Here is a 20,526-nt window from a genome sequence, read left to right on the forward strand (position 1 = left end):
GCTCCAAGCTTTGCAGCAGAGGCACAAGGCTCCTGCAGATCAGGGATGGCACAGAGACTTCAGGGAGCAGAGCTGGCCACCTCCCTGCCTCTGGGAACAGGGCTCACAGACCCAGCTGCAATGCCTGAGGAAGTTCTGAGGCTTGGGAGACATCCCATCACCCCTGGGAGAGCCAGATTTGGGCCAGTGGAGCCCTGTTCCTCCAGAGCAGGGGTAAAACCTGCTCAGTGTTAGCACAGGACCACAACACATGAGCCATTATCTGCCTCCTTCCTGTTGCCAAAACAGATGCTCCTGGGGTATGTACAGAGGGGTGTGTTTCCTGGGCACAGGTGTAAACACTCTGGTGAATTTTCTGGCTGTAAGCCTACGACCAGAGATCATATCACCCACAGCCCGGCTGTCTTGGAGTGGCACAGGACCACAAGTGAGACAAGCCAGCCCCTCAGGGCGAGTCCCCAGCCCAGCTCAGCACGATGCCAACGCCAGAAAGCCTGGCTGACCACAGCACTCCAGTCCCAAGGCCAGGAATTTCCCTGGCACCCTCTGCCAGCTGCTCCTACGATGCAGACGAGATAGCAGAGTCACACAGCGTTTGGGGACAGGGAGGGAGAGGAAAGGTTGTCTCCTTGGAGCAACTCCCTCTCCTAGAAAAGTCCTGCTGCCAAAAAGCCTCTATCTTGCCTCAGTGCTGTAGTATCCATCTCCAGCAGCAGTGGCTACAGCTGGAGCAAAACCAGCCAGTGGCATTTTAATCGCTGCAAACACTCAAGCACAGTCAGTACCCAATTTGAGCACGGGCGATTTCAGCACCCGCCCCATGCTGGGGTTGACAACACACCTGGGGCTGCCCTACAAGGGAGAACGACAAACTGGCCTGAGCTCAGTGGAGTTGCCCACCCCCAGGCAATGCCAGGAGGGTGAAGGGATCTTGGGAAGCACTGGCATGGCCTCTGGGACTCACTCTGTGCCTGGGGCACTTCCATCATGGAATGAGTGTAACCTGCAGTGAAACAAGGACCACTGAATTGAGGAAGAAGTAATAATATTTTTGGCCCAAGCCAAGCCTGGGGAAGAAAGAGAACTTGTTTAGTTTAAAGTCCAAATCACTCACTAGCAATTAGTATTAATTGACAATAAATTAGGTAAAAATTCCCTGAGTGAGGACTGTTTTACCCATGAAGTCCTCCATACATGGGCAGGTCATAGAGCCTTCAGACAAAGCAGTTGCATCCCTGTAGCATTCCAGTTTCCAGAGAAAATACACTTCACAGCACCACTCTCCAAGAACATCTCTGCTGCATCCGCTGGCTCCAACCCACCCAATCTGAGAGCAATTGGTTGACAAATCTCATGCCTAACTTCTGTGATCAACAAGGATGTGAGCAGTTCGAAAAAGACTAGGAAAGCAAAGGAGAGGACAAAACGATGGGCAGAAGAAAGGGGAAGAATTAACAAGGTTGTGAGCAAGGTAAGGGCTGGAGGTGGGTCTGTGCTGGCCATCCACACTTCAGCCTTCAAGGCTGTGCAGGGAAAAGTCTGGGATTTACGCTTTGCACATTGACAAGCAATGTCAGGGGCAAGGGCTCGCTTCCAGGCAGAGCAAAGGCCAGATTTCACAGGTTGCAACACCCAGAAAACCCCACGAGCCCATGTTTGGTTTGCAGAGGGACGGACCTCTTCTCTGACTCAGCTCCAGAGGCCACTGCAGATCCTCTTCGCTACCAGCCCCTGGGAGGAGCCATGTCTGGTGTGGAGACAAGACGGGATATTGATCTTGGTCCCTGGCACAGTGTGAGCCACTTCCATCCCACCTGCCATCCTCCCCTTTCCCCAGGAGAGAGAAACACAATATTCAGTCTTGGGAGCCAGCAGAGGTTTCTTCTCTAGCTCTTTGTCTTCCTAATTCCAAGGAGGAAGAAGCAGCCTTGTCTCTCATATCCACTGTTCAGCCTGATCCCCACAGTGAGCTAAGGCTGGGGAAATGGCTGAGCTCTACAGAGCTGCTCTCCTCACACCATCATCCCTGGAACAGCTGTACAGGACATGATGATTGCTGCTGAGCCCTTTTCTCAGGCATTGAAATTGGATGAGACACAGCCCGCGGAGAGAGGAAGAGGGGAAAATCCCCTCTGTGCCTGTTGTTGATTTTGTACATTGGAACTCCAAATGATTCAAAGCTTAAGGCATGCAAGGAAATCCTCTGAGCACTTCCAGGCCCAGTTCTCACAGTTCTTGGTGTATCCACTGTGGGACAGCACCAGGTCCCACCATAACCCCCCCCCCCCGTGACTGTGGAGGAGGGAGAGGGAGGATGGTAGGAGGGGTGATCTGCTACGTGGGTGACACTGAGCTCTGCCTCAACACCAGAGACAGAGGGAGAAGGGAGGTCTCCTTCGGTGAGAGGGTAAACCCAGCAAAGCAAAAGCAGCCCAGCATCCCTAAAAAGCCGGGGTGTGATCCAATCCCCTGTGAAAGCAGCATACTGCTGGAGCAGGATTGCTCCCAGTGCCTCCCCTCTGTCCTACCCCAATCCATGCTCCCTCCTGCCCTCTCCCAGCAGCAGTCTCCCAGGCTCCCTCCCCTGCCTCTCCCTTGCCCTCCATCCCAGAGCCCTCCCATCCTGCCAGGTTAATTTGAGTTCCTGATTTGCATAGGCAGCAGATCACAATGTTCTGGAAATCCCCTCCTGTAGCCAGAGCTTCCTCCTCGCTCTCAAAGCGCCACTATGGGCCTTCTGCTTCCTTTTGCTGCCACAGCACCGGGACACGTCCAACCAGGGCGGCACAGGCGGGTCCCAGGTGTTGATGCCAAGAGGGACCCATACCCGCTGCCTGCTCTGCTCCTGCCTTGCTCCAGGGCCAGCTCCTGGCATGGCCACAACATCCTGGCTGGCCCTGTCGCCTCATTAGTGTTCAAGTGTGCTCCGTTTGCCCGGCAGCACCAGCAGCACCAGGGATTTACCGGGCAACTGGGGCTGCTGGGTCAGTTCCACTTCGGATTCACACCACTGGGGCCACCCTGCTCACTCTGCAATGGGATCAACTTGAAGGAAGCTACACCTGATGTGAAACAAACAGGAGCTGAGGACAGGGGAGTTCCACCATCCCCATCCTCAGCCTGTGCTCCTTCTCACCCTGTCTCCCACAACATAGCAGCGATCAAGGCACCTTCACGTAAGTGAGCTGACACTGAAGGTGCTGAACCCAACTCTCTGTGCCCAAAAAAACCCTACTACGTCAAAGTGTCAGCTGTGAACACGTTCTCACAGCCACACAGGCGTGCTCATGAACCGCAGATGCCATCAGGGGAGTTTTGTCCCCTGGGAGCATGACAGGACCAAAGGAATGAGGAAGGATCAACAGGACCAAGAGCCTTTCATTTTCATAGTGAGATTCATCCTGGTGTTTGGGCCAGCCCAAGCTGGCAACCTCAGGTAAAAATACACGGAGCAGCTGGCTAGAGAGGTGGAGAGGCACCGGGTGAGAGGATGCCATGAAGTGACCACTTCCAGCGGTTCTCAGGCTGCAGGCAGATCCTGGACCTACAGCTCCCCACCCTCCTGCCCAGCACCCCCACTCCTGCCACCAAACAGACTAAAGCTGGGCACTCCTCAGGCCTTGCATTTCACACTTGGCAAGGGCAGACCAAACACCCTTCCAGGTACAACTGTACCTGCTGGCAAAGAGATGGGGAGCTGGAATCAGCCTCTATAAAATAAAACCATTTAAATCCTTGGTGTTTACTACAGCACCAGCTGGCTCCAGCCTTGGTTCTGACCATCAGTTCTCCTGGTGGATGGTTTCCAGGGATTACCTGCAATCCAGGCATACCATCGTCTGTCTGGCTCCCCTAGCAGAGACAGCTCTTTCCTGCTCCCCCAGGAAGATGCATCCTGTTCTGACTCCAGAGATGGATGAGGATGGGATGGAAACACACACGGGACAAGGACAGTGCCTCTTGCAAGACACAGCAGTTTCCCTGAGGAGAAACACAACATGTTTGCAAACCCAGTGAAGTTGCTCAGAAACCAGGCAAGGGGAATGATGTAACGAGGCTCTTCAGTTGCCCAAAAGTGAATCACAGCCTCCACAACAGCCCCCCCCCACTTTTGCTGACTAATACCTGACACAACTTGCGGCCCCTGGGAGGAACGGCACAGGAGAGCCCTTTAAGTGGTGCCTGGCTCCCTATCAAAACCACACACAGGCTGTCTGGGACCTCCATCATGGGGAATTCCCCTTCTCCATGCCTAAAAGTACGCTCAGCTGGGCCGGCCTTCCTGCATTTGGAGATTGCAGCTGCAGAGCTCCTGGTCCGAAGGGCTCTCACCCTCCCCCCAAGCCCTTCCACAACCTGACCAGGTGAGTAGCACGATGATATTTTCGTGGGGAAACGGAGTGAGGGGAAGGCAGGCAGCTTTTGGGGTGCTGCAAAGCTAAACCATGCCACCCCCCTCACTCCTCACAGAAATAAGGATTTGGTTGCTTTGTGCAGGCTGAGGCATTAACGCACAAGCAAGGTATCTTCTGGTTCTATGGGACTACATTTAGCTTTGGAGGCAGGTTTTCTGAGGGTTTACAGAATAGCACTGGGCCTCTGGAGTAAAACGACTTCCAGAGTACAAAAGGGAATCTGTCGTCTGTGCGTGGGGTCCTGCTGTCTCATCCCCAGCCAAGACCTCTGAGCGCAAAGAGCACATCGGGGTCGCAGCACCGCTGAGCTCCCGTAACCCAGCCGGGCTGCCAGGGTGACGTCCTGCTGCCAGTAAAAAGGCAGTCAGGGAAAGGGATTTATTGGTTTTTAATTTTTAAAATACACATCATCAAAGAGCCAAGAGGCCGTGGAGCTGCGTGAACAGAGCTGGGTAAGAAGCCAGGACTGGGACAGCGGGAAACAGCTCGATCTCCACGGAAGGACCTCGGTGAACCCAACACCAGGTCACCTATGGAGGACATGCCCAGACTGCAGGCAGAGAGCAATCGGGCACGGCTGCCTTACAATGGGATTTATTTGCTCCTGGTTTGTTGTTTTTATTTAGAGATATATTTTTTAAACTCCACCATCTTCTGTGTGGCAAAAACCAAGACAAGAAAGAAAACCAGGTAGCTGTTGAGCAAGTCCCAATGAGCAGAGTGAAACCAGGTGGTGTCCCCTGGGGTTCTTGCCCCTCTGGTGGTCCATGACGGCACGATAATCACAGCAGCAGCACAGAGGAGAAGGATCGCGGAATATACGCTCCGGTTAGAGGGTGTAATTTCCTCGTCTAACATTAACCGGGAGGCTGGGTGGGGAATTCTCAGAGGAAGGCTCTGGTCAGCCTCGGCCGGCTCGCAGCAGCGCCCTCCTCCTTCCCGGGACAGATGGGAGAGCTGGCGCTGCCTCCCCTCAGCCATCCCCCTCCCCAGAGGGGCACACCGGGACCCCCCCGGCGGGCTGTCCCCCCGGCCCCGCCATTTTGTGTCTCCACACACGGGGAGAGCCGCTGAGGGGGCTCAGGAGAGCCGCTCCGCGACCGGCGGGACTCCCCCCTAAAGGTGGAAGGCGCAGGCAGGCTCCTGCCGTCCCTCAGAGTCCCACTACAGCGGGCGGGGCCCCGCTCAGCCCTCGGGACCCTCAGGGGACACACACACACATATATAGAGCGACAAGCCCTCCGCCATGACGGCCACCTTCCCCAGCGTCTCCCCGCCCTGCCGCTTTATACCCTGCCCTGCGCGCCCATTGGCTGCGGCGCCTGTCCGTCAGGCTGGGAATTTCCCGGGGGCGGGACCGCCGCCTCCGGTGCCGGTAGCGGAGCGGGGGAAGCCGGACCCTCATCCGGACCCTGATCCCGACCCCGATCCCGATCCCGACCCCGATCCCGATCCCGATCCCGATCCCGGCACCGGCCCCGCCGCGGAGCGTGCGGCAGGTGAGCTCGGAGCGGCGCGGGGCCCTGCCGCCTCCGGGGACAGGAGCGCTGCCCGCGGCATCGGGGTCTTACCGGGCACCGGGGTCGCGTCGCCCCAGCGAAGGGTCCCGGGCCGGGGATGGGGCGTAGGGGGGCTGGCGGGCTTGGGGGCTGCGTGTCGCCCGTATCTGGCCGCTTCGCCAGCTCTCGGGCGGTCGGGGTGAGACCCCGGAGGGAGCCGGGGCCGTGCCGTCCCCCGCGTGTCGCAGCCGGTCGCGATAGTCGTGCCGTGCCTCAGTTTCCCCTTTCCCGGGCAGGGCGGGGGCTGCCGACGCCTTTTCCCTCCCCCGTTCTCTCAGGGGTCGGGCTGGTTGCGTGGGTGCCCACCTCGTGCTGGTGGTGGCGATGCCCGGGGGGAGAGGAGCCCGGAGGATGCCCCGGGAGGCTCAGGGGGGTGCGGGGTGGGGGTCCCGCAGCCCCCCGGGCGGTGCCGATCCCCTGGGGGCGGCCCCGCTCCTCCCTCACCCCGCCTTGCACAACCGCGGCGTTTCCCCGGGCCCACGCATCTGCCTCCCGGTTATCCCGGGATTGCGTTCCCTCCCGGGCAGCGCCCGTGCGTGGATCCCCCCATGGCCACGCACCCGTGGCCCCGAGGACCTTTCTGTCCACGCTGTTTTCCTTCCTCTTTGACTTTTACCTCCTGGTCTGGCGGTGTGTGTCCCCATAGGATGCTGATCCAGAGGCTGGAATAGCTGGAGCAGGAATGACAGCATCCTCCTCTTTTGAGGCAGGGTGCACAGCTTGTGTTACCCTCTCTCCTCCCTCATTTCCATGCTAAGACCCCCACGGAGGGCAGAAAGAAAGAAAAAAAAAGAAAAAAAAGAAAAGGATGCTGCCTGTCACTGCTGGCTTTGGGTGACAATAGCTCCAAGTGGCACTCTGGGCACCTGCAGCCTCTCAGAGATCCAGCTGTCCTGTTCCTCAGTGTCCCTGGCACAGGTTTCTCCCCATATCAGGGAATCAAACACAGCCTTTCTCCTTGAGCTGGATTTTCCCATCACTTGGATGGGTTTTTCCCATCACTTTGGGTGGGTTATTCCCACCCCCTGGGGAAGTGGGAGCTGTTCTGGTTCCACAAGCTCTTTTGGAGCACGCATTTCATGGAGAGCACTGCCAGACAAAGCGTTGCAGGGCCAGACTTTGGGCACTGGGATGGGTTCTGGAGTCAGGAGGGCTCCAACCACGCACATCCTTGAGAGCTATCTGCGGTGAGCTGAAGCGAGCAAGAAGAAAACAGGAGAGGCTTTTTGCAGCCCTTGGCATCGTTCCTGGCTCTGCAAGAAATCCCACGATGCCCTTTTGGCCTGACCTACGCAGAACAGACCTATTTAGCACAGGGCCGTGGGTTGTTGCTTGCCAGCAGCTGGTACAAAACATTCATGGGTGGAGGTGACTGAACCATCTACTCTTGTGGCATTGCAGGGTTTGTTTTAAAGCAGCATTTCCTACACTTTGGGTGACAGAGGAAGCTTTGCTGATGTGGCTTTGTGGTGCTGCTGCTTGGTTGTTTGCCGGCTGAAGCGCACCAGGTTGGACAGGAGCAGCCTGAAAGCAAGGAAAAGGGGTGGCTGTGCCTTTTCTCTTCTTTGGAGCGCTGTGATGAGCAGCCATGATGTTACTGAGCTCTGCAGGGAGAAGTGGAGCAGGCAGCATGAGGCAGTTGTCTTTGCAGCAGAAGACGGGATCTTGCATTAAACCCCCAGGGTGCTGCCAAGAGAGCACCACCAGCGCGTCTGGCTGCATGTCCTGCCTGTGCTGGAGTTTGGGCCCATGCTCAGGAGCTCTGCAGCCGTGTCTGTAGACCTGGCAGACCCAGGGAAATGCTTTATTTTCCCCGTGAGCAGCCTCATCAGAAGCAGGTTGTTTTGTGAAGCTCTGCAGGAGGTGTATTTCTGAGGCGAGAGTAGGATTTCTGGCAGCAGGACATCTGTACTACCTGCTTGTGTTTTGGGTAGGGCTCTTGTCCTTCCCACCCTCTCTCTCTCTGTGGCTAAATAGGCTGGAAAGGAAGATGCTTCAAGTGGAGGTTCAGGCTTTTCCCTTTAAGTGAGCCTTGAAATGTCTGCTTCCCTCTTATTACTCCCAGCCCAGTGGACTGCAGTGCCCAGAAAGTCTCCTTATTACTGCTCCTTCCTAAATCCAGCTCTGCTTTTGCTTCCCTGCAAATGAGACCAGTTGAGCAGCCCGGTTGTCTCTTGTCTGGGAGCTGCTGGAGCTCTAGAGAGGAAAACAAAAGCAGGCTGGGGTCTGTGGTTTTTTTGCTGATTTCCAGTAAAGTGATCAAACAATAACAGCAACAACAAAATCCTTCCACAGTGTCTATCTGAGTGGCTTTTGCTTTTCCTCTGAAGAGGGATGCCGGGGACCCAGCAGCCCCGGTCATGGGAAAATTCTGCTGGCAGCCTGCAGGGATTTTACTTTCACCTCCTACGATCCTGGTGCGGAGGAGGCTTTCTGGGATTTTTTTTGTGATGGAGTAAGGAAAACCCCTTTCTCCTCAGGGCTGGGCCGAGCCCCCACCATGGATCACGGGATGGGAATGGATGGCGTGCCAAGCCCTCAGCTTTGGAAGGCTGGTCCCCACCCTGGGGCTCACTGCCCAAAGCAAACCTCCAGCAGTGCTTGCTGCACAGGATTTGCATTTTCTGCCTTGGGATCTTTAGCTGTTTGGCAATTTCAAAGCAGGAATCACGTCCTTCTGCATGGCTGGTACAGAAAGGGCCGTGGCAGTGGTGCATGTTGTCCTGGGTGACAGCGGTGACAGTTCCTGTTCGCTTCTCAGCCACAGCACAGCTAATTAAATACCACTCTGCTTTCATCTTCACCCAGGAGCCTCCCCTTCCCACTCCCACTCTCATTCTCTGCTTTTGCTGAGTTGTCATAAAATTTTACTACCTGAAGGTCTTGGTGCCCTGCTTGGAACGAGCAATGCCCACGGGTGACCGTCTGGCAGTCTCTGCCAGTAGCTGGGCACAGAGCCAGCAAGCTACAGCCAGGCAACCGCGGTCTGTGCCTGGTTCTCAGCCCCCAGGGCTGTGAAAAACTGTCAAATTAGCTTAGGAACTGTTGACTGGCCAAGAGGGAAGTGTTTTCTGGTGGTTCGGTGGTTTCTGCTGGAGTCTGTGGTAGTCATGTTTTCCTTGCGTTTCTAATCAACGTTAGGTGCTGGTCTGTGGTCCTCTCTCTCCTCCCCCAGTGTTTTTATTGAAATGAGATTTTCCACCACTGTAAATCTCACCTGTCAGAACTCTTAAGGGAAAAAAAAAAAAACAAACAACAACAAACAAAACAGGACTGGAATGAGTGACCTGGTCCCCAGGGTGACAGCTCTGTCCCAGCGGCTCCTTGCAGAAACTGGGCTGTGCCTCCGCTCCAGGAAAACCCGCCCTGACCTCGGTACTGCGGAAACTCCTCCCTCTTGCTGGGTATTGTTTGCTGGTGAATTTGTGGCTGGTCTGTCCTTCCGTCAGCTGGAGATAGTTCTGTTTCTCTCCGCAGCTGCTGTTTGAAAACAGCTTCTGCTGCAATCTCCCTCGTGGGGTGCAGACCTGGGCTAGAAGAATTCTTAATAAAATCTTGGGAACTAGCCATAGCAGAGGCTTTTGGTGGCTCCATCTGGCTGGAAGAATATGGGATCACTGTGAGTGGTCTCTGCCAGCTGGCAGGGTGGTCAGTGCAGCTGGATTGGGTTTGAGGGATTCCTGCAGGGGCTGGGGACCTCCCACACGTGCTGGGGGCCAAGGCAGAAAACCCCCAGGTTTGGGGGCTTCTACTTCAGGCTGCTGCAAAGCCCCACGGGGAAATGGTACCCCACGAGAGGGCAGCTTGTCCCCACCTTCCTCAGTCCAGACCTGGTCTTGTCCCGGTGGAGGGCACGGATGTCCCGCAAGATGCTCACTGCAAGATGGGTTTGTTATGAGCTCCTCCCAGAGCCCCTGATCTGGAGCAGCATATGGTGACTGGAGACCAGTGAGAAACAGGCTCATGTCCCCAGCCTGCCTGTGGTGCCATCCCAGTCCTCTGCCAGGCTGGCCACAGGTCATGGCATTTGCCTGCTGTGGAAGTGCCACTGGACCATGTGTGTGCCTCCATGCTGGGTTCTGTCCTGCCCTCTGGCAGGTCTGCTCCAGCTGTCCCCATCCTGTGGCAGAAGACTGTGAGGGATTTCATAGAATCCTAGAATGGTTTGAGTAGAAAGGGACCTTAAACATCATCTAGTTCCAACTCCCTGCTGTGGGAAGGGACACCTCCCATTAGATCGGATTGCTCCATGCCCCATCCAACCTGGCCTTGAACAATTCCAGGGACGGGGCATCCATAGCTTCCTGTCAGCTGCTCTGGGCCCCAGGAGTAGCAGCTCCTGAGCTCACCCCACACCACTGCAGCAGGACAGCTCCCACTGATCACCACCTCCAGCTGCTTGGGATGGGGCTGCAAGCAGTGGGGGATGGCAGCACCCACAGGGCAGGAGGATGGTGGGGCCCGCCAGTGCATCTCCTAGAAGCAATCTGCAGCTGAGGACAGGCCTAATTCTAATTCCCTGCCTAATTCCCTGCCGCTGAGGCAGGCGTTAATCGCTGCTCCAGTTGTGGATGTTGCCAGGTGGCAGCTGTCATCTGGAAAGTCCCTGCCGCTCCCTGGCAGGCAGGTCATCCAAACCGGAGATCAGCCTGGATCACTCGTGGCATTAGCATTAGTCTGAGGTTGAGACAGTTTCGGGGATGGGCTACCCCTTTCTCCTTTCCAAATGTGTCCCCTCAGCCCCCTCCTGGCTCACCAGCACCCAGCTCCCTTGGCTGGGGGAAGAGCGCTTTGGAGTGCTCCTGTTGTGCCCCCAGGCAGCACCCCAGCTCCAGCTGGCACTGGGACCTCCTCAGCTGCTTCTCTACGCCACGTTATTGAGCTGGCATCAGGGGGGAAAGTTCTGATAAACTGTGGCAGTGATTCACAGCAGCTGCTTTATCCCCCTCAGGAGATGAGTGAGACCTGGAGCCAGGATCCTGCCCAATTGTCCCCAGGCCAGACCTCAGCAAGGGGGAGGCCTTAGGCCACCCGCAAGTGTGAGGAACTGGAAAAGCAAATAGCAGGCTGCTTGCAGGTGATTCGTCTGCTTGGACTTTGCTCCCAGCCCAGCATATGCCTGGCTATTCCCTGTGCCTGATTCAGGAAGCCATGCTGTTGGCAGTCAGTTTTTCTATCTGAGCTGGAGGGCAGAGCGGGTCCCTGCCTGGCCCCTGGGGCTCATCCCCACAATGCTGCTCAAATTTCCCCACAGCTGCAGGTTGAGGTTTTTGGAGGTGCGGAGAGTGCCCCTCCCCAACAGCCCCAACAAGACTTCATGCCCCACAAAAATACCATATGTTGAGCAGGATGTCCTGGTGACAGTGTCCGGGTTCACACTGGCATGGGTGGATGCTCCTGGGCCGGGTCTCCATCCCTCCTGGGACGCAGCAGCCAGTGGTTGCCACCTCCTCCGCTGCTCCCATGCCCTGCAGGGGTGAGAGCCAGCCTCTGCTGGTGATGCCTCCTCGTGTGACACTTCTCATGGCCGTGAGTCACCCCGACATGTTCACCCCCAGCAGGGCTGGAGGGGAAGTGCCTTCGCCTGGGACACTTGTTGGCTGGCTGGTGAGCAGTGAGGCAGCGCTGTCTCCACCAGCACAGCACCCCAGACCCCCACAGGGTTGGGACAAGGGGACTGTGGCACTGCCTGGGGCCAGAGGAAGGTGATGCCATGTTCCGCTGCCTTGCAGGGATGCCTGGCTGGGAAATAGGCGACTGAACAGCAGGCATGGAAGGGAGAGGACCCTACCGCATCTACGACCCTGGTGGGGGCTCAGAGGACAATGGATCCACGGCCTTGGAGCGCCTGGTGGAGGAGAACACCCGGCTGAAGGAGAAGATGCAGGGGATCAAGTCTATTGGTAACCACTGTGTGCCGGGGGGATGAGGTTTGCCTTTGGGGCAGCCCAGCCTGTGCCCACCGAGCCTGGGGTTTTCTTGCTCGGTTGAGAAGGTTGCTGGTAGAACGTGGGGGTCTTGGCACTGGGGCAGCACTAAAGCTCTCCCTGTCCTCGGGGGTTGAGCAGGATGCCTGAGCTTTTTCACATGAAGGTGCAGGGGGAACAAGGGTTTTGCTGAACTTCTGGGGGCTTTACAGTGGGATAAATGGCTGGAAAGAAAAGGCAAGTACTGGAGCTAAGTCAGCTTCTTGGAGTTCACAGGTACTGGGATCTGTTCTGCTTTTGATGAAAACCCCCACCTCCTCCAAGCCCTTTTGGGTCAGGGGCTTTTCCCAGGTGCTGCTCAGAGACCCTGGTATAGGGTGCTCTCTGCCAGCAGGGACATGCCAGTGTGGAAATGCTCCAGCCTTGTTGGGCCACCCTCTTTCTTGTCCTTGACTGCCTTCTCCCCACCCCCAGTTTTGCTTTCGGTCTCGTGACCCAGCTTCCCCTTTCAAGTCCCGCTTCTGCAGCCGAATTTCCACCTGCCTCGTGATTCCCGTTGTGTCACCATGCCCTTACCTGTGACCAGCTTCTGCTGGTGTGGCAGCAACCACCCAGGGTAGGGGGAGGATTGCATTGCTGGTGCCAGACCCCACAGTGGGCAGGCTGGGCCCCTTGGGACACCACCGAGGCTTAAATTCGCTTCTTCTGGGAAGTGGAAGAGACCCCTAAGAGATGTGGTGCTGCCCTCCTGCCTCCTCTGTGTGTCATCATAGGGGTTTCTGAGGTTAGCGAGCCACTGATACAGCTTTGCCGTTAGATTTGTCCCAGAAAAGTTGTTCCTGGCTGAAAGAAGGACTATTTTGGGCACTGCTCCACCCAAATAGGGTGTTTGGTGCTGGTGGAGGGGGTTGCTGCAGGGCAGACACCTGGGGAAGGAGGCTGAGCATCCTGCTGTTGCCCACAACAGGAGAGCTTCTGGAGGAATCCCAGGTCGAGGCATCCAAGCTGCGGCAGAAGGCAGAGGACCTTGTGAAGGACAACAAAATGCTGATGGCATCGTCTTCCTTGGAGGACTTGGTGAAAACCGGAGGTAGGAGATGTGAGGCTCATGGGAGAGGAGTAACCCAATGGCTCAGAATCCTGAGCTTGGGGAAGGGAAAGGGTGGGCAGGAGATTTTTATGAAGGTCCCTTGCAGCCCTGTCATCTCTGGAGTGTATCAAAGCACTGCCATCCTCCCCTCTAGAAGGAGGTTTCTGTCCCATCTCCATAGCTGGGGTAAAAACCATCCATTGGTGCCTGACCTCGCAGGGGTCTGCATCCCGAATGAGGAGAAGCCCTCCTCTCCAAAAAGTTCATGGCTACATCCTCTCTCCTCTCTGCAGCTGTCTGCCCTGATCCCAGCTTCACACGGGCAGCCCCGGGCAGTGCCCAGACGGACGTGGAAGTACGGAAATCACCTCCGAGTGTGAGTCTGGTGAACGTGGGAGCTGGTGCTGGCATGGCTGGAGGGAGGGACTCTCCATCTAGTTAAAGCAAAAGGAGGGCCCCCCTTTAGCCTCTAGAAACAGGGATAAACCTGAAACAGTCAGCTTCTCTGCTCTACTCCTGGTGGTCTTCTTGTGGTGGATATCCTGGGCTGCCATTCCTTGGGAAGCCCTGACCTGGCTGCCTCCTCTTGCAGGGATCCTCCTCGGAGTTCGAGATCGTCACTGTTGAAGCACAGGGATTTCCCCAGGAGAGCAGGAGAGTGGTGAGTGGCCCTGGTGCTTGTGGGATTTGGGGAGTCGAGCTGGTCGGTGTGGTAGTGCCAGGGGTTTGGGGGTGTGCAGGCAGGCAGGACTGTGCCCCAGCAGGCACAGGCAGGGCTGACAGACCCATGTTAAGGCAGCCCTTAAGCAAAGCACAGAGGAGGTATAAGCTCGACAGGAGCTCCCAAAAACAAGTGGCCTGGCTGGGCTGCTTGGGCACAGGGCCAGTGAAGCAGCCCCAGACAGATGGGGCACTGCTGTCTGCAGATGTCACACAGCAGTGGCAGCAAGGGCTGTGACAACCCAAGTAGCTCTCAGTGACACTTGGGTGTTCACCTGATGCCCACACTGGGTGGGAGCATTGGGTCTCCAAGCCCTATCATTGCTGACAGGGTCTGCCCTAGCTAAGGCACCTCTGTGTGCTCCGTTTGCTGCCACCTGAATGTCCCCCCCCGTCTGTCACTGCCCTGTCCTGTCCTGCTCTGGCTTTTTGTGTGTGCTGGAAGGGAGGGGAGGAGGGATGGGGAGCTCAGGAGGGTTGAACATCAGCTCGCACCACATGGTACCAGTGAGAGGATGTGTTCTCACTGAACATCCCTGTTGTTGGACCCTCCTGGGGTGCAGCCATGGGGTGATAGAGAATGTGATGGCATCTGCCTGGAGATCAGGTGCCGTTGCCTGAGCCAAATCCTAGTCCTGTGCTGACATCTGACCTTCCTGGCACTGCAGCTGGGCTTGGGTCCTCACTGCCTCCCCCTGCCAGCCAGCACAGGTGTGAGGAGTTGGCCATGCTGTGCTCCACACGCACCCTCCCACAGCTGTTTCAGGGCTGTAAACCCCAGGGTCAGGGTGCTGGGGACACACTTGAGCTCCTGGCCCCATATTGTGCCACCCAGGGCATTCCCACAGGCAGCAGGTGAGTCAGCGGGGCCAGGATCAGAGCAGGCAAAGGTGTGGCAGCACATCCCCACCTCCTCCCAGCAGTGCCATGTGTGCCAGCCCAGCTCTGTTGTGCTGGAAGTGTCTCCCAGGCAGTGGAGGAGTTAACCAGCCACACCAAGGGAGCATAAACCTCTTGGGACACCCTCCATGCATGGGCAGGGGTACGCCCTGGCACTGATGGATGCACCCTTATCTGGGCTTTCCCAGCAACTGTTTAAATCCCATGCATCACCCTCTTGGCTGCCAACTGCCAAAGAGCTCAGGTTCCTGGTGCCTGGTGTGCCACAGCAGCAGGGGAGCACCGAGGGAGAACAGGAGGAAGGAGAAAATGGGGATTGGGTAAGACCACCCTTTCCAGCACAGCCCAGGGCGTACGTGGGGAGGACAGTCTTAGGAGCTGGGATTTCTAGTCTTGGTGCCAACGGGGAGAGCTAAGGTGGAGAAGAGAGCAGGGGTGGAGATGTCTCTGTTGCTATCAGCGAATCGAGAGTGTGTGGTCTGCTCAGAGTACCAAGGGGCACAGGGAATCCATGGTCTGGGAGAGTTCCTGCCATAATGTTCTCTCTCCATCTGGGGACTCGGTGTCCCGTGTCTGGCAGCTGGGAGTCAGACCTTTACCAAGCTGGCAGTTTTTCAGCGTACTGAAGGCTTATTGCAGAGCGTCTTGGTGCTGGCCCAGCTGCCCACCACAGCCCTGCATGGGAGGCGAGGCTGACTTTTGCCCCAAGAGGGAACTTTGCAGTGCTCCTTGAACTGGTCTGACTGTACTTCATCCCACTCCCAGGACCTGGAACAGCCTCTGAACGAGGATGCCAACCTGCTGCCCCAGCTGCAGCAGCTGGAGAACACGCTGAGTGGCTGCGCCAAGGAGGCCAGCAAGGACCAGGTCTTCGTGCGCATGGGCTACATGGCCTCTGAGCTCAAGCGCTTGGCCTCCAAGGTGCACAAGAACGAGCAGAGAACGTCGTTCCTGCAGGTGAGCAAGGGCTGGCCTGGCTCTTCATGGGGGTTTTCCCGCTTTTGTTTTTTTCCCACCGAGCCCCTCCTGTCTTCCCTGAGGTGGGCACCCACCTCCATGCCAGGTATTGGTGGGAGGTGGGTGGCCCAGCAGGCTCCTGGGGCTGGCCACGTCCTCATGCTGCCGGTGTTCACCCTGCAGACACTGTGTGAGACGCTGCACAGTGAGAACAAGGAACTGCGCACCAAGCTGGAGCGGGACCTGGAGCAGAGAAACCAGGCTCTGGAAAAGCTCAGGTGAGGGTGGGTGGTGTGGAGGGCGACAGGGCTGCCCCGGGGGCTTCTTCCCGCTGACCCATCCTCCCTGCCTGCAGGTGTGAGAACCAGGAGCTCCGGAGGATGGTGACGCTGAGCAGCCAGGACAGTGGGAAGAGGGAAGCTGCCGAGCAGCAGCAGGTGAGGAGGCAGCGTCACCTTGGAGAGGGCTGGGAAGGAGGCAGGGAGCCCGCTGACTCATCAGCAAAGGTGGCCTCATCTTAATAGAGTCCCCAGTTTGTGCCAGTATGACCAGCAAGACTTCTCAGGGTCTCAGGGGGATGGGAGAGGCCGTGGGAGGGGAACTGGCTCGAGTTTAGCCGGCCTTGGGCACAGCCTCCACAAAAGCCCTGAGGGTCCCCCCCGTGCGCGTCCAGCAGAGCGGGGCCATGGTGGAGAAGGCGCCGGGCAGAGAAGAGGTGGAAGCCAAGGAAAAGAAGGTGAAGATCCTGGAGCACCAGCGCAGGGAGGTGAGGACCAGGCTGGGAGGGAGGCACAGGGCTGGGCTGGGATGGCACCAAGAGACTGGGGCAGGGCTGCGGAGCCACAGGGAAGCACTGATGGAGCTGGGATCTCCATCCAGCTGGGCCCCGAGTTGCTTTCATGACAGGAATCTGCTGGGGACTGCCACAGCTGGCTTGGAGCAGGATTTGGGCTCCTGTTCAGCCATGCCTCTCTCCCTGCAGCTGCTGGAGGTGAATAAACAGTGGGATCAGCATTTCCGCACCATGAAGCAGAAGTATGAGCAGAAGGTAGGGCTGGGCGCTCAGGGGCCACATCTCTACTGGGTGGGGGGACTCAGAGGAAACAGGGTGCAGGGGAAGGTTTGGAGGCTGCCTGCGCCCCCTTTCCCCCCGCTGTGGGTCCTTCCAGGCAAACGTCCCCACTCTCTCCCGGCAGGTCACGGACCTGCACCAGGAGCTGGCCGAGGCCCGCAGGGCACTGACCGAGCTGGAGGCGGAGCGGGAGCAAAAGCAACGGGATTTTGACCGCAAGCTGCTCCTGGCCAAGTCCCGGATAGAAACAGAAGAGGTGAGTCCCTTGGGAAGAGTGACAGGGATTGCCAGCCCTGTTGCCCTGCGCTGGCTGATCTCCCTCCTGCGCCCATCCTGCAGGCAGAGAAGGAGAGGCTGTCCATGGAGGTGAGAGACTTGCAGCAGAGGATGCGATTCCTGCAGGAGCAGCTGGCTCCGGTCACCAGGCAGCGGGAATACCAGGAAAAGGAGATCCAGAGGCTGAACAAGGTGGGGGCCAGGGCACAACTCCTCACTGCAAAATATCTGTTATGTTCTCCAGTCTCTTCACCTCTCTCAAATGCCAAACTGACCCTGACCAAACCACTGTTGCCCAGGCAGAGGCTTGTGCCAGATGAGGCTTGCCATATCCCTCTGGGCTCCCAGGAAAGGGGGTTCAAGGAGGGTCTGTTGACCCTCATTCCCCTGCCCAGTTATACCCACTTCCCATGCTGGGCACATGCCCGTGGTACTCCAGAGACATCCAGGACACTACACCTTGCTTTGACCTTGCTCCCTTCCCTTCCCTTCCTGCTAGGCACTAGAAGAAGCCCTGAATGTCCAGGCCTCTCCACCACCCATCTTTGCCATGGAGCCAGCGGGGAAGCTGCCGCAGCAGGAGCTGCTGACCCAGAACGAGCTACTCAAGCAGCAGGTAGGGCAGGACAAGGAGTCACTGGAGGCAGGGAAGGAGCTACGTGTCCTGGACCTTCCCATCAAAAAGCCCAGAGCTGCCCAGCAGCTGGGTGGGTGTCAGTGCTGTGGTGGTGGGGACTGGGGACCGAGCTCAGCATCCTCCAGGCATTCAGCTGGAAGGATTGTGACAGCCCACCTGCCTGGGGCTTGGCATAGCTGGTGGGGTCAAGGATTGGTAAATCAGTCATAGGGGTGCTTTGGGAAGGTGTTTGCCCTCAGCCTGGTGCACACACATTCCTCCCTCCTGCCAGGTGAAAATTTTTGAGGAAGACTTCCAGCGGGAGCGGAGTGACAGGGAGAGGATGAACGAAGAGAAGGAAGAGCTGAAGCAGCAGCTGGAAAAGCTGCAGAAGCAGTTGGTCCTCTCCAACAACCAGGTGATTAGTGCTGGCTGCTACCAGCAGCATTCCAGGAGCCCCATGTAATCCCTGTGTGTGTTGGAAGTGCTGGTCCCCAGTGTCACAGCCCCCATGCCCACCTCAGAGCAGGGACTGGGTGTCACCAGCAGCACTCTGGAAGCCCTGTGTCTGCCATGGGTGTGGCAGCGGTTCTTGTCCCCAGTGTCACAGTCCCCTATACCTAAGAGCACCTAAGAGTAGGTGCAGAGGGAGGACAGGAGAGCAGAGGGGTGTTTTTTCTGCTGGATGTCACTGCCAGAGCATCTCTTTACACTCATCATACGGACGTGGGGGTGGCAGGGTGGGCTCTGCACTAACCCACCTTGCTCCCAGCTGCGAGCCTCCAAGGACGACTGCCAGAGGGAGAAGGAGGAGAAGGAGAAGCTGAAGAAGCTGCTGAAACAGCACAAACAGGTGGGGATGGGAAGAAACCCTCCTTAGTCAGAGGGAGTGGGGGCTGCATGCCTGGCACCTCTGAGCCAGGTGATGGTGGTGGTGACTGCCCTTGGGATCTCTCCATCATCTATCCTGGCTCCTCACAGGCTTCTGGAGAGAGGCTGCACCCCGAGCCGGTGCCAGGGCCACTGGGCCCTGCCTGCCCCATGTACCAGTACCAGTACAGTCCCCCCATGGCTCCCCCCATGTACCACGGCTTCGAAGAGTGGCAGCAGGTCCGATACCCGCCAGCCATGCCAGGAGAGCACACACCGGGACAGAACTTCCAGCATTTTCCCCCGGTGAGTGTCTACCTGTGCCAGCACGAGGGGGAGCACAGTGGCCATGTGAGTGGGTCTGGGGCTTGCTGCACAGCAAGCAGCTCCTTCAGGGCCCCTGAGTCACAGGCAGGGAACTGAGCACGTGTGCCCTGGTGGCATATGACTGCTCTGTCCCCTTCCTCCCCCTCCTCCTCCTCACACCCCAGCAATCAGTCAGGTAGCACAGCCTCATGATTCACATGCCTGGTAATTCACTGTTTCTGTTTCATCTCCTCCCACAGCCCGAGTACCCTTGGCGCCCACCCTGTGCCATGGCTCGCAGCCAGAACGCCCAAGCAGTGGCTGGGGTGAAACCAGTCCCCAAGGACTTGGGTAAGGCTCAGACCCCTGGTGCTGGGGGTGCCCCTGTCCTTCACCCTGAGCCCCTGGGTGCTGGGCTGAACACTTGGGGGAGGGATGGGGCCTCACCTTTCCCGGCAGTGGCCATTTCCCCTTAGGACCCCTCTCCTCAGCTGAGGGGGTGATTATGCCATGGGGTTCATCCCTGGTGCATCCCCGACAGCATCCCCCCAGCACCTGAATTTGGGCTGAGCCCTGAAAGCTCATGGAATTGTGGCAGTTGGTGCTCAGGAATAACAGCCGTGCCATGGCTGCCATACCCTCCCATGGGGCTTATCTGGGCATGAAGAGGTGCACTTACCCCCTGCCACCCCTGTCTTGTGTTGCAGAACAGGCAGGTCCCGGATTGCCCTAACGCCAAGGACCGGCCGCGCTCCGACACCACTGGAAGAGGAGTAGGGTGTGTGTGTGTGCCCGTGTGTGTGTATCCAGGAGCTTCCTCCGGCTGCCGATCCCTGTGTGTGGACATGTGGTGCACGTGGCTGCACTCGTGGCCTGGATTGGCTCGGCAGAGCATCCCCCCAAGGAAATCATGAAGGAGGGACCGGAGGTGCCATCGTGGTGGCGGCCAGTGCAGGGTCAGCCCCCTGCAGCCATCCCCTTCCCCCTGAGGCGTCAGGCCTGGCGTCTCTGTAGAACTGAGCCAGGTCTTTGGGGAAGAGGAGCCAGCGTTTCCCAGGAGCGTGCCAGGAGCTGCCCCGGTCCAGGGGCTTGGGTTCGGCCTCTGGAGGAGCGGGTGACGGCGGGGACTCTCCCGGCAGTGGGAGGTCCCACACTCGCAGGCAGGTGCCGGCCGCAACCATGGCCCGGGCCTGAGCCTGGTTGGTGTCTTTGTATTTATTTAAGGACTGAAGTGTGGCTGAGTCTCTCTGCTTTTATCCTGAAATCTGCTTCCTGTGGGGCAGCCTCTGCATGGGGACAGGGAGGGATGCCAGGGCTGCTGGTCCCCAACCTTTGCATGGGCACCCCAGGATCTATTGCCCCAAGTGCATGCCCCCATTACCTCCCTCTGGGTGCTGGGCTCAGGCCCTCACCCTTCCCTCTCCTGCCCCCCATCTCGGCCAGAGCAGGGAGGCCCCAACTGTCCCATCTGCCTCCCTATGCAGCAATGGCCTTGGGGACAGTCCTTCACATTGCACAGCAAATGTTGCTCCAGAAAACAGGTCTGGAGGGGAAAAAACAAACACAACCCTTTGTGTAACACAACCCTCTTTGTGTAACCGTGGCTGTCACGTGTGTGACAGCAAGGAGGCACCAGCCTGGCATGCTCCTCACTGGGGGTTGTCCCGCCTCCAATCCCTTTGCCCACCTCTACACCCTCTCCCCCTCCTCTCCCCAAATGCTGGACTGCGATGATAAACCCTTGTTTGCAGTTGCCCGGGGGGGGGGGGAAAAGTGGAGTTTCTCCAGTTAGGAGCTGCTCCCCCCAGGCTGGCTGCT

At 57.8% G+C, this 20,526-nt stretch overlaps 1 protein-coding gene across 4 annotated transcripts; it reads left to right on the forward strand.

The window, feature by feature from the left end:
* The first annotated feature begins 5,820 nt into the window (after nt 1-5,820).
* TNIP1 (TNFAIP3 interacting protein 1) lies at nt 5,821-19,944 on the forward strand. Of its 4 annotated transcripts, none has more exons than XM_027899627.1 (18): nt 5,821-5,914; nt 11,707-11,877; nt 12,869-12,991; nt 13,285-13,367; nt 13,584-13,652; nt 15,377-15,568; nt 15,752-15,846; nt 15,924-16,005; nt 16,242-16,334; nt 16,551-16,616; nt 16,765-16,896; nt 16,980-17,108; nt 17,416-17,532; nt 17,825-17,950; nt 18,305-18,385; nt 18,514-18,708; nt 18,969-19,059; nt 19,416-19,944. In XM_027899627.1, the coding sequence occupies exons 2-18, from the start codon at nt 11,745-11,747 to the stop codon at nt 19,439-19,441; spliced, it is 1,833 nt and encodes a 610-aa protein (XP_027755428.1). In that variant the 5' UTR covers nt 5,821-5,914; nt 11,707-11,744; the 3' UTR covers nt 19,442-19,944. The 4 variants fall into 4 exon arrangements, with proteins under 4 accessions (XP_027755428.1, XP_027755429.1, XP_027755430.1 ...); XM_027899628.1 differs by having other exon boundaries at nt 18,305-18,381; nt 18,510-18,708; XM_027899629.1 differs by having other exon boundaries at nt 16,245-16,334.
* The last annotated feature ends 582 nt before the right edge of the window (nt 19,945-20,526 follow it).

This window comes from Empidonax traillii, unplaced genomic scaffold, assembly GCF_003031625.1.
Source record: "Empidonax traillii isolate 1590-97213 ecotype Southwest subspecies unplaced genomic scaffold, ASM303162v1 scaffold680:size346369, whole genome shotgun sequence".
Classification (NCBI taxonomy): domain Eukaryota; kingdom Metazoa; phylum Chordata; class Aves; order Passeriformes; family Tyrannidae; genus Empidonax; species Empidonax traillii.

Excerpts from the sequence above, each read along its gene's own strand:
- TNIP1 (XM_027899627.1), top strand. The coding sequence starts at position 11,745 with ATGGAAGGGAGAGGACCCTACCGCATCTACGACCCTGGTGGGGGCTCA. Across the intron at positions 11,878-12,868 it reads GCAGGGGATCAAGTCTATTG|GAGAGCTTCTGGAGGAATCC; the intron begins GTAACCACTGTG and ends TGCCCACAACAG. Across the intron at positions 12,992-13,284 it reads GGACTTGGTGAAAACCGGAG|CTGTCTGCCCTGATCCCAGC; the intron begins GTAGGAGATGTG and ends TCCTCTCTGCAG.